We start from the raw sequence: 12368 nt of genomic DNA, 5'->3' as shown, positions 1-12368 counted from the left end.
AGTATATTTTCTCCCACAAATGTGCCTGAGGAAAAAGTAATTACAAGAATGTCAATATTGTTATTTGTATTAAGTTGATTAACAGCTATAGAAAAAAAGAGGCAAGCAGGACGAAGTTTTGAGGCATTCCGAGCCATTACCAAGTTCTCCCTCTGCTTCCCTCCGCGCCTCTACACCAGGCGGGTACTCCAGCCTCGTCTGTTATAAATCTGCAAAATTGGATTTCTGTGAACTTGAGGTTCTCTGTCTTACATTAGGACAGTGGCAAACACTTATGTGTGTTTCCTTTGAATTATTGAGACTTTTGATGAGCAATCGCAGTTTATCAGCCTATTAAAGTATCCAGCGACAGCCACATTAAATAGATGTAAAATCAATATATGTACAGCCCAATTTAAAAAAAAATGGTGTCTACCTGTGCAACTAGAGAGCATTTATCATGGATGCTATATAAGTAACAATTATCGGAGCTTCCAGGGAATGAGGGGCTCTGACATGTCAGGGATTTAATGATTGATTCTCACTTATAAGAAGGTGCCATTATTTTCCAGGAAGTGTGTGAACAGTGGACAAAAAATAGAAGGTGCGGGCGATGTACTAAAACAAATCCAGAATGATTTATCTTCTTCCTTCCTCTGCCCTCAGTGGGGAGACAGCACATAATAGATTTTAAGGAACTAATACAGTATATTATTGTATATCTATATCTGCTTCTAACTTCTACTGAGTTAAATAAGAACGTCAAAATTAAAGGGATTGTCTCAAGTTTTGAAGTTATCCCCTATCTATTGGATAGTGCACAATTTCCTGATGCCTGAGGGTCCAACCGATCAAAGTTCTGGGGCTCTGTAAAGCCACGTCTGAATGGATTGATTGTTGATCATGGCCACTTCATTCATTCGTAATGGGACCCCTAGAGATAGTGAAGCACAGTGCTCACCTGAATGATGCAGCAGTGCACATGATCTACTACTGCTCCATTCACACCAGACCCCAGTTCTTGGGATCGGTGGGGGTCACAGTATAACTTTCAGACTTAACAGTACCCTTTTAAGGTTCACAATAAAAGTTGATAGTGTTTGAAAGAAGTAGTGAAGGTTAGAGATGATACTATTGATGTGTGGTTTTAAAGTGCTCCTCATGTGGCCCCTCCTCTCTGTGCCTGGCCTTCTCTCCTCGCTGTGCCTGGCCTTCTCTCCTCGCTGTGCCTGGCCTTCTCTCTTCGCTGTGCCTAGCCTTCTCTCCTCGTGTCTGGCTCTCCTCGTGCCTGGCCTTCTCTCGTTGTGCCTGGCTTTCCTCGAGCCTGGCCTTCTCTCCTAGTGCCTGACCTTCTCTCCTAGTGCCTGACCTTCTCTCCCAGTGCCTGGCCTTCTCCCCTCGTGCCTGTCCTTCCCTCCTCGCTGTGCCTGGCCTTCACTCCTCACTGTGCCTGGCCTTCTCTCCCCTCTGTGCCTGGCCTTATCTCCTCGCTGTGCCTGGCCTTCTCTCCTCGCTGTGTCTGGCTTTCCCTCCTCGTGCCTGGCCATCTCTCCTCATTCCTGGCCTTCTCTTCTCGCTGTGCCTGGCTTTCTCTCCTAGTGCCTGGCCTTCTCTCCTAGTGCCTGGCCATCTCTCCTAGTGCTTGGCCTTCTCTCCTCGTGCCTGGCCTTCTCTCCTCGTGCCTGGCCTTCTCTCCTCGTGCTTCACATCCTCTCCTCGTGCCTGGCCTTCTCTCCTAGGTCCTGGCCTTCTCTCCTAGGTCCTGGCCTTCTCTCCTAGGTCCTGGCCATCCTAGTTAATTTGATATTTATCGATCCAGTGTTAGATGCTAGTGTCCTCAATGTTCTTAATGGCTGGAATCTCCGTCACAAACTAACATGTCCTGTACTCGGACTGTCCGGCGTCTCACTTCTGTGTCCATAATATAAATGCAGAAGGTGAAGCATTGCATTACACAGAGCATTGTTCTACACCAGGCACATTTCATAGCTTGAGCAAACACAAAACACATGTCCTGTTGTTTTTTTCCAAGAGCAAAGCATCTAATTTTTTCATAAAAGAAAAATACAAAAAATTGTATTCTACTGTTTGGAAAGTGACATTACTCAGGAGGTTGCCATAATCCGCCTTGGAAAAAAAAGGTATTATTGTTGATAAAATAAATGAAGGTCTTAGTTTTCATTCATTTTAATGGCAGAGACCTTGAATACTCGTATACGGTATAAATAAAATAATGGAGAAACAATTTATTCTTTTGTTGGACAGCCCTGGTTTTACTGCAAATGCGTCTTTGTCCAAGTGCTTAGTGTAATTCGTTATATTGTAGCCTACAGTACACTACAAAAAAATGGCGGCTTTCTTTTCTGGATTTTTGTATTGTGCCACACATCACTATGGTCAGGATTGTATAGCCCCAAGTAACAGAACCAAAAGGATGCAGTTGTACAGGGGAGTTTGGAAGTCTTTCACTAGTTTGTGGGTTTAGGGTTAGTTTATTTAAGTGGGGACTATATGCTGGGAGGGTCTTGTCTGCTTCGATATACTGGTGGTCTGTATACAGAGATGGGGGTCTGTATTAATAAAGGTTTTCTAATTTTTATATTTGTAGATATCTATTCTGTAGTCTGTATTTATATTGTGGTTATATATATTTCTGCTGTAGGTTGGAGTGTGTTCTGAATAGTTAGGACAGCAGGCAGATATTTTGTGCCAAATGCTCAGCTTTGTAGAACTCTGCATGTCTGTTGCTGGGGTCCTGATGACCATGGTTTCCCTGATCTATTTTAAGGCACTTTTTAGTACATCCTCTAATGCAGTGATTTTCAACCAGTGTTCCGCGGCACACTAGTGTGCCGCGACACATGGTCGGGTGTGCCGCGGGGAAAGTTCCCCAAACTATGGTGCCCCCTCCTTTCTGCCCCGATCTCCTGTCCGCTCCCCTCCTCCCTCCTGTCCGCTCCCCCGGTCCTCCGACCCCCCCCGTGTTCCGATCCCACCCCCCCCATACTTACCTAGCTCCGATGTCCCTCCCGGTGTCCGGCCGTCTTCTCCATGGGCGCCGCCATCTTGGAAAATGGCGGGCGCATGCGCAGTGCACCCGCCGAATCTGCCGGCCGGCAGATTCGTTCCTATACATTTTGGTCGCTGTGATAAGTTCTATCACAGCGATCAAAATAAAAAAAATAGTAAATAAACCCCCCCCCCTTTATCACCCCCATAGGTAGGGACAATAATAAAATACAGAAAATATAATTATTTTTGTTTTTCCATTAGGGTTAGGGGTAGGGTTAGGGTTAGGGTTGCACTTAGGGTTGCACTTAGGGTTAGGGTTGCACTTAGGGTTGCACTTAGGGCTAGGGTTGCACTTAGGGCTAGGGTTGCACTTAGGGCTAGGGTTGCACTTAGGGTTGCACTTAGGGCTAGGGTTGCACTTAGGATTGCACTTAGGGCTAGGGTTGCACTTAGGGTTAGGGTTGCACTTAGGGTTGCACTTAGGGTTAGGGTTGCACTTAGGGCTAGGGTTGCACTTAGGGTTGCACTTAGGGCTAGGGTTGCACTTAAGGCTAGGGTTGCACTTAGGGTTGCACTTAGGGTTGCACTTAGGGTTGCACTTAGGGCTAGGGTTGCACTTAGGGCTAGGGTTGCACTTAGGGCTAGGGTTGCACTTAGGGCTAGGGTTGCACTTAGGGTTGCACTTAGGGCTAGGGTTGCACTTAGGGCTAGGGTTGCACTTAGGGCTAGGGTTGCACTTAGGGTTGCACTTAGGGCTAGGGTTGCACATAGGGCTAGGGTTGCACATAGGGCTAGGGTTGCACTTAGGGCTAGGGTTGCACTTAGGGCTAGGGTTGCACTTAGGGCTAGGGTTGCACTTAGGGCTAGGGTTGCACTTAGGGCTAGGGTTGCACTTAGGGTTGCACTTAGGGCTAGGGTTGCACTTAGGGTTGCACTTAGGGCTAGGGTTGCACTTAGGGTTGCACTTAGGGCTAGGGTTGCACTTAGGGTTGCACTTAGGGCTAGGGTTGCACTTAGGGCTAGGGTTGCACTTAGGGCTAGGGTTGCACTTAGGGCTAGGGTTGCACTTAGGGCTAGGGTTGCACTTAGGGCTAGGGTTGCACTTAGGGCTAGGGCTGCACTTAGGGCTAGGGTTAGAATTAGGGTTAGGGTTAGAATTAGGGTTAGAATTAGGGTTGCAATTAGGGTTAGGGTTGGAATTAGGGTTAGAATTAGGCTATGTGCACACGGTGCGGATTTGGCTGCGGATCCGCAGCGGATTGGTCCCTGCGGATTCGTATCAGTTTTCCATCACGTTTACAGTACCACGTAAATCTATGGAAAACCAAATCCGCTGTGAACATGGTGCGGAAAATACAGCGCGGAAACGCTGTATATTCACACTGAGTGAGTATAAATACATTTAGAATCTATATTATTAACTATATGTAGAATATGTACTGTTTTAGTGTCATTTTGTGCCATTTTGGTTGGTGGTGTGCCCCGGGATTTTTTAAGTATAAAAAGTGTGCCGCGGCTCAAAAAAGGTTGAAAATCACTGCTATAGCTCATAATGAGACTTGAAGATTTATTTGTTTATCCTAATATACAGGAGGAGGAGGAGGAGGAGTGGGGATTTGAGGTACATGCCCATGATCAGGAATTGCTGCCGTCTTGACGCTTTTTATTTATGCAGCGTCAGAAGCGCAGTGTCCAGATGTTACAGCGAAGTGGATGGGATTTCTAGAAATTCCATGTCCATGTGCACCTGCGGATCACCCGCGGAAACTGACTGCTTGTCAGATTTTACCCATGAACTGAAAATTTTGATTATTCCAGGTGTAGAAAGAAAATTGATTTTTCTTATAATATATATCGCAAAGTTTCTGTTTGTCATGTGTACTATTGATTTATGGAAGAAAATGAAAGTTACTCTTTAAGAATGATGAGGATTGCCGAGTCATTTGTCCCATAATAGTGGGTGGTCTTCATCTCGCATCGTAGCTGTTGCTATGTATTTTCAAAATCCAGTTTGTACAAGTCTACACAAGTCCTCATCTCCATATATCTGTTATATGTAACATCTGACATGAGTCCGCTGAGCTGAATTTGTCTGTTACTTGCTTCATTTGTGCACTCCGATTAAGGAGTTAAAATGCAATAACTTTCTGTAATTTTTCCATGCAGTTCTGCGGATTATGGAAAACCACAAGTCGCACATTTTAATATTGTATCACGTTGTGATAAATGATTCGGCTCCTATATCAATTTTCTGCAGAATATCCCCATGTTCAATAATCCAATTAGCTAATGCAATTGATAATAAATACTAGTGACTGTTCTTAGTAGCCGCAGAGACATAACTGCTGTACACCGTGTGGATTTGTGCCGTAGCTAGTAGTGACTTCGGCATGCTCTAATACATACAGGGTGGGCCATTTATATGGATACAACTAAATAAAATGGGAATGGTTGGTGATATCAACTTCCTGTTTGTGGCACATTAGTACATGGGAGGGGGATAATTTTTCAAGATGGGTGGTGACCATGGTGGCCATTTTGAAGTTGGCTATTTGGATCCAACTTTATTTTTTTCAATGGGAGGAGGATCATGTGACACATCAAACTTATTGAGAATTTCACAAGAAAAACAATGGTGCGCTTGGTTTAATCTAGCTTTATTCTTTCATGAGTTATTTACAAATTTATGACCACTTATAAAATGTGTTCAAAGTGCTGCCCATTGTGTTGGATTGTCAATGCAACCCTCTTCTCCCACTCTTGACACACTGATAGCAACACCGCAGAAGAAATGCGAGCACAGGCTTCCAGTAGCCGTTGTTTCAGATGCTGCACATCTTGTATCTTCACAGCATAGACAATTGCCTTCTTGGCCATTCAACTGGCCCACAGTTACCAGTCCACTTTCCAGGAAACTGTTCATGTAAGAATGCTCAGACCTGACAACCAAGATGGTGCACCACCACATTATGGGTGTCAGGTCAGAGCATTCCCATTTTATTTAGGTGTATACATATAAATGGCCCACCCTGTATATTCGAATCCCAGCAGCTGCATGTCTTGCCGCTGTTCAACAGCCACAACATATGCTAGACAATGTTAGAAAATCCCTGTATGTATGGTGGCTGTCGAACAGCCAGGAGACATGCAGCCGCAGGGACTTGAACATAGTATTAGAGCACACCGAAGTCACTATTAGCACTCGAGCATAGTCACTCATCACTACTAGCTGCTAATACTTGTAGGCTCCTCTTAATAATAAGTCTCTTGTTACAGGTTCAGGTGTTTGGCCTTTATTCCAGAGAAGGATTACATGAAATATTTGACTGTCCAATAAAGGTGAGTAAATCTGCTTATATCCACATTATGATAGTGGTTCTTTTTATTTCATTTTTTTTATGCTTTGCACCAGGTTCATTTTTGACGTGAATTAACATACTCTTTATTTTTAATTAACGGTTTTTTTATCTTCACATAATGAGTGGTTCTCAGAATGACCATATAAGATATTATTCTACATGATCTTCTGGAAACAACAAAGCTACTTTTTAATGTTCTCTACTGTATATTCTTCTACTAATATTCACCAGCACAACAACAGAATCCTAGCTGAGATCACACTAGAAGTGGAGCACTGCACCAAAGCATCTAAAAAAAAAGGAGGTCAAGTTTTATAACCGCTATAAGGAATATGCTTCCCATACCCTTCCTAGATCTCCTGTCACAACGACTTCCTAACAAAAAGTGGACTGTAGACATGTTCTTGCACTGAATTCTAGGACGAATACCTGGTGTGGCATGACAGTAACATTGACCGCTTAGAACTCACATACCAGTGACGGGTACATCAAAGAATACCAGCGGAGACCCGTCATGGAGGTGACAATCAAGATGTCTTCATCACATAAATAACAGCCTGCCTTGCCCAAACATGATAGTGACAGCTAGTGATGGCCACATCACCCAATGACAGCCTAGACACGCAATCAACACTTTGTAACATACCAATCTTCTATGGGTGAGCACTAGAGATCAGGGGAAGAGGATTTTGGCAAAATAGGTAATTGTCAGATTTGGCTGGTACTCTTCATTAAAGGGAATCTGTCACATCAAATAATGATATGGACCTGTAAGGACAGGGTTAATAACATTGTGAAGGTGTTTGGCTGGGGTACGGCACCTGGGAGAAAATGATCTTTATTTCTCCAGGGAGCCACCAGCCTTCAGCCATACACGCATGTCGACGTGACTACAATCATCGCTGTGGGTGGCGGCAACAAACTCGCCTTGACAGTTTGGCTGACAGTCGGTTCTGCAGGGCATCAGTGCAGCCTGAGCTGACAGCCATAATGCGGGGTGTACTTACAGCTGCCACTCACAGTGCTGTGAGCGATGACTGCCGTCGTGTCTGGGTGTCTGTATGACTGAAAGTCAGCGGCTCCCAGCAGGAATAAAGTTCATTTTCTCCCAGGTGCCGCACTTTCAATATTCTGGCTGGGCACCTTCATAATGCCGGTTCATATCGTTATCTAAGGTGACTTTTTTTTTTTACTTTTTGCACATCACTTTATTTCAGGATTTGGCTTCATTCCTATAGAAAACAGCATGTAAGTGTCTTCTAAGCTTCTGTTTTTCTGGAGTACAGAGGATGGCAGTGAAAGGGTCAGATCAGCCCTTGTGTCTCACTAAATCTGGGGATTAGTTGCTGCAGGAGGCAGGGGATAGTTCTGATAAGGTGCTGACCCTTCACTGCCATCATCTGTACTCCTAAGGGGTACCTAAATGGATGCATTCTGATATCAAAAATGGGGAATAGCTGGCTTAGAAACCATTTAAGGTGATTTGCAAAGTATCATAATATTTCATGCTGGACAATATGCTAAAAAAATGCAAGTTTAATTACTGTATAAATATGAGGGAAATGCCAAAAGTGACTTTGACAGTGGAATGTGACTTATTTTTCGATAACATTACATTAGGGTACTCCGATCTCCTCAGTTGTCTGATATACTGAAAATATAAAGGTGAAGAATCGCTTTCTATAACAAGTCTGCATGTGATGCAGTTCTTTACAAATGGGTTTAGCTGAACATTTTGCACTATATTTTCCATCTGAAGTGTGGAAAGAAATGGGATATAACGTTTTATGAGGTTGTGCGGTAAAGCTGTAGTTCTTCCTTGCAGTAAGTTTCTATACTTATTGCAGCTCTTGAGGAAGCGTTCATTAGTTTGTATAGTATATTAGGCTTTGATTTAAACTGATGAAAATCACCCTGCATGTAAAACCACCACCTGATATCTGCGCAGAAATCATTAGTTATTGTGCTTCTCCTTCTTTTTTATGGGCAGCTCTTAAAGCTACAATAAAACATAATGTTGTTCCATAAATACAGGAGCGCTCAATAATGATTCCTCCGCCATAGCTTGATATCTCTGTCTGTTCGCCAGAAGCCTTCACCGCAGCTGTAGACTGTTCTACAAGTGTCTCATACTGAGGAGTACATTTAGTTTTGCTGGGTAATAAAATGAGTAGTAGTCCAATTTATTAAGCATGGAATAGTTAGCAAAGTAAGGCTTGTTAAATTGTAGGATGGCTACCTCCAATAGGTGGCACTAGAGAGCCAGATCTGACACTTGGAGGATAGACAATTTGCATACTCTTTTTTCCCAGTAAGCTTTGCCTGATTTATAAGCCTCCCTATCCCAACTAGGGGTAGCCAGGCTTATAAAAACTCTTAACCATTTCCGAGCTGCCAATAGACTTAAATTTTGTGACCACAACTTTTGACTGATCGGTAATGGTCACAAGCTCTCAATGTACAGATGCTTCTCACAAACTTAGAATATCATCAAAAAGTTATTTTTTTTTTTTAGTTCTTCAATACATAAAAGTGAAACTCATATATTATATAGAGTCATTACAAACAGCGTGATCTATTTCAAGTGTTTATTTCTGTTAATGTTGATGATTATGGCTTACAGCCAATGAAAACCCAAAAGTCATTATCTCAGTAAATTAGAATACTTTATAACACCGGCTTGAAAATTTTAAAATCCGAAATGTTGGCCTACTGAAATGCATGTTCTGTAAAAGCACTCAATACTTGGTCGAGGCTCCTTTTTCATCAATTACTGCATCAAAGCGGCGTGTCATGCAGGCGGTCATCCTGTGTCACTGCTGAGGTGTTATGGGATCCCAGGTTGCCTTGATAGCATCCTTCAGCTCGTCTGCATTGTTGGGTCTGGTGTTTCTCATCTTCCTCTTGATAATACCCCATAGATTCTCCATGGGGTTAAGGTCAGGCGAGTTTGTAATGACCCTATATAATATAGGAGTTTTGTAATGAAGAACTGAAATAAAATAACTTTTTGATGATATTTTAATTTTATGAGAAGCACCTGTAAGTCTCGTTCTGGCTCTCATAGACTTGCATTGAGCTGTGACCTTTGGTTCGCCCAGCAAACACTGGAGAGATCGGGCAAGTCACAACCTGCGGAAGACCAACAGAAGTGGCAGCTACTAAATAATAAGATGGCACCTGGTAAGAATGATACTAGGGCCAGCGAACTTCAGATCAGTGGCACCACTCCAGCTCTGCAATAAAAAAAAACACTGAAGTGGTGCTTTAAAAATGTACCTGCATATACTTTATCTGATCTGTGATGGCATCATATTAATGGAGAACCCAATAGATTATATAACATTTTCGTAATTACTGTTTCCTTTATTGATTAATGATATGATCCAACATTACATGTCTTTGATGGTAACCTATGAAAATATATATTTTTTTTATTACTGCTGACCTTCCACTCACCATCAGATTGCATGATATACCTCTAAAGAAGTGGCTGGTACAATGCAGATTTCCTAGTTCTATCAATGATGGCTTGCCATTTTGGTCTTGTGGCAACTAAACACGCCCAAAGAAAGATACTACCATAACTTACTATCATGATAGTGACGATGATCATGCTGTCAGAGCTGAAGTTGCGGAGATGGAGTTGTTGAGCAGATAATATATAGTTTTATGGAAAATATATACATAACTAAAAATATTGTAATCATTTCAGTGGGAGTGAAGACTACCACCGACTGCCAGAAAGAGATAGTTGCTGTTAGTCACAGGGTAGAACGATTGTGTAATCAGATGGTTGGACAATCCACCCACAGGACTACTGTTTGGGTAAAAAGTTAGAGACTGCATACCATGGATGCATAAATGCTTATTGCACATGGATTTCCCATAATTGCCACTTATCGCCCTTCCACAGGATAAGTGCTGATTGTCTGGTCACTAGCATTGTGGCCCCCATTGGTCATAAGACGGCCCATGTCCTCTGCTTGAATAGAGGAGGATTTGCACATTCCCAGGACTGACTGAGTCAGCTGAGTACAGTGCATGATGACCTCCATGTTGTAGAACATTGACACCATTGCAGATCAATGTATGGTAAAATGCCACAATGCTGGCCATTGTTTTAACAAAGCCATTCTCTTTGTTACTAGATTGTTGCTGTCCACCCTCAGTTTGGACGATCTGCCTGTAAACAGTTTGTGACTGGAGGCAAAAAGGTAAGTTGAGTGTTTGGAAGAGAAATAACATCCAGAATAAATACAGAACTAAAATGTCAGGCTTTTATTGACTCCATATAAAATCCAGCAATCAGAAAACACACAATCGATACTTCCACGTTTCAGGCACACATTGCCTGGTACCACGTTCAGCAGTGGGCAGATCAAGGGTCATTCTTTTATTCAGCATATTAGGAGATGCTTCCAACCTCCATTTGAAGAATATTTATCACTGTGTCTGTGCCATCTTTCTTTATGGAAAATAGTTGTAATAGTGACTTTTCTGTTTGTGTCTTATTCATGATTTAATTTGGGCCTTTTTTACGTTTTTGGAGGGTGTAAGCCGTACTTCTTAAAGTCTTGGCAATTAGGTTGCCTATCCAGAACCAAGTTAAAGTAAAATATTCTTTATTATGACTTCATAAAAAATATATTCTATAGACATATACCAGTTGTTTGTTCTCTGACGCGTTTTGAGCTCATGTGACTTTTAGACATAGGAGACAACAAGTAAACTTAACTTAAATCTATTTGTTTATTTGATTTCTTCAACCATGTGCGGCATGGTTTTCTTTTCCAGATGTCTTGGCCAAATTCATTTTTGCGGACTTTTTGAAATGTTGCTAAATTTTTGCACAATTGTATTGGAGTTATCTACTGAAGTACAAAATCCGTCAAATTTTATTTTTGCTCAGTTGTAGACTAACATGCAGCATTTCAAAGGATTATGTGACTTTTCTGTAAAAAGGTTGAAATAAGGTAAAAGACAAAAAAAGACCATCTTTGAATTTTCTCAGATTTCAACAACCAATGGATTTGGCAGTGAAAATGCCAATGAATAATAGTACACAAAAAGAATAGTCCCTTAAAAAAGTGCAAATTATCCGGCCTTTGTGTTTCCTCAGGCACTGTTTTATCTGTCCTCACCAGAGTAATCTCTCTAACATCACGCTGCTTGCTGTCTTCTTTACCGCAGGAGGCACAACCGTATTATATGCTTCCACTCTACAACCGCACACTGTTGAGCACAATAGCACTGGGTCCTTTACAGATAGAGGATAGTGGCATTGTGCCTATCTGGCAGAGCTCAAGATGCACTCCATGACGTACTCTGTGGATTTGGCTATGAAAATTGGAAAAGCAGCAGTAATCGTTTTATTTCTTTCTGGGGTCCCCATTAGAGTTCCCTATTTTTCTCTCTAAGAGCAAACACTTTGAGATTCTAGAGGCCTTGATTCATCAAAGTGTTTGCCGTGAGAAAACTAAAAAAATGTCATAAAATATTTGCTACTTTTCCCGCTTAGATGCCAGTTTTGGAGATGAGGAGGAGCAGGGCAGGACAGGGTTTGGCTACACCCGCCGTTCAAATTCATTAAAAGTTGTGGCGTTTCTTATGCCAGAAATGTTACTTTAGTCCCCGACTGGAGTAACATTTCTTGCGAGGCTTACGAAGGTGCACAGCACTGATGAGATGCACCAAATTTTTTAAGTTTAAAACTTCTAGACTGCCAATAGACTTTTAAATATCCAGGCGGTCCCACTCCTACTTGAAAGTGATGTTTGTAAATGTCATTTCATAGGAGCGCAGCTACACACAATCATGTAGCTGCAGAAACAGGGTTCTAGCTATCAGAGAGAGCTGGAATACACATAGTGAAGGCACAGATGTATTGTTTATTATTGTCTATACTTTCTCCATCTCTATAAACCAAGCTCTAAAGAAGGGCTGTGTAAACCGTTATAGGGCTTCCTCCTCCATACCCACCTGTCATGTGATCGTTATGTACAGTGGGTACGGAAA

General features: G+C 42.3%; 1 protein-coding gene across 2 annotated transcripts in view; it reads left to right on the top strand.

The window, feature by feature from the left end:
- Window positions 1–12368, top strand: part of VPS41 (VPS41 subunit of HOPS complex) — a 343493-nt gene that overhangs the window by 142418 nt on the left and 188707 nt on the right. For both annotated transcript variants that reach the window (XM_077269269.1, XM_077269268.1), the window contains exons 6-7: window positions 6268–6330; window positions 10502–10567. In XM_077269269.1, coding sequence (XP_077125384.1) covers window positions 6268–6330; window positions 10502–10567 — 129 coding nt within the window. The remainder of the gene's footprint in view (window positions 1–6267; window positions 6331–10501; window positions 10568–12368) is intronic.

Source organism: Ranitomeya variabilis, chromosome 6, assembly GCF_051348905.1.
Source record: "Ranitomeya variabilis isolate aRanVar5 chromosome 6, aRanVar5.hap1, whole genome shotgun sequence".
Lineage (NCBI taxonomy): Eukaryota > Metazoa > Chordata > Amphibia > Anura > Dendrobatidae > Ranitomeya > Ranitomeya variabilis.
This window is presented reverse-complemented; position numbering and strand designations above follow the sequence as displayed.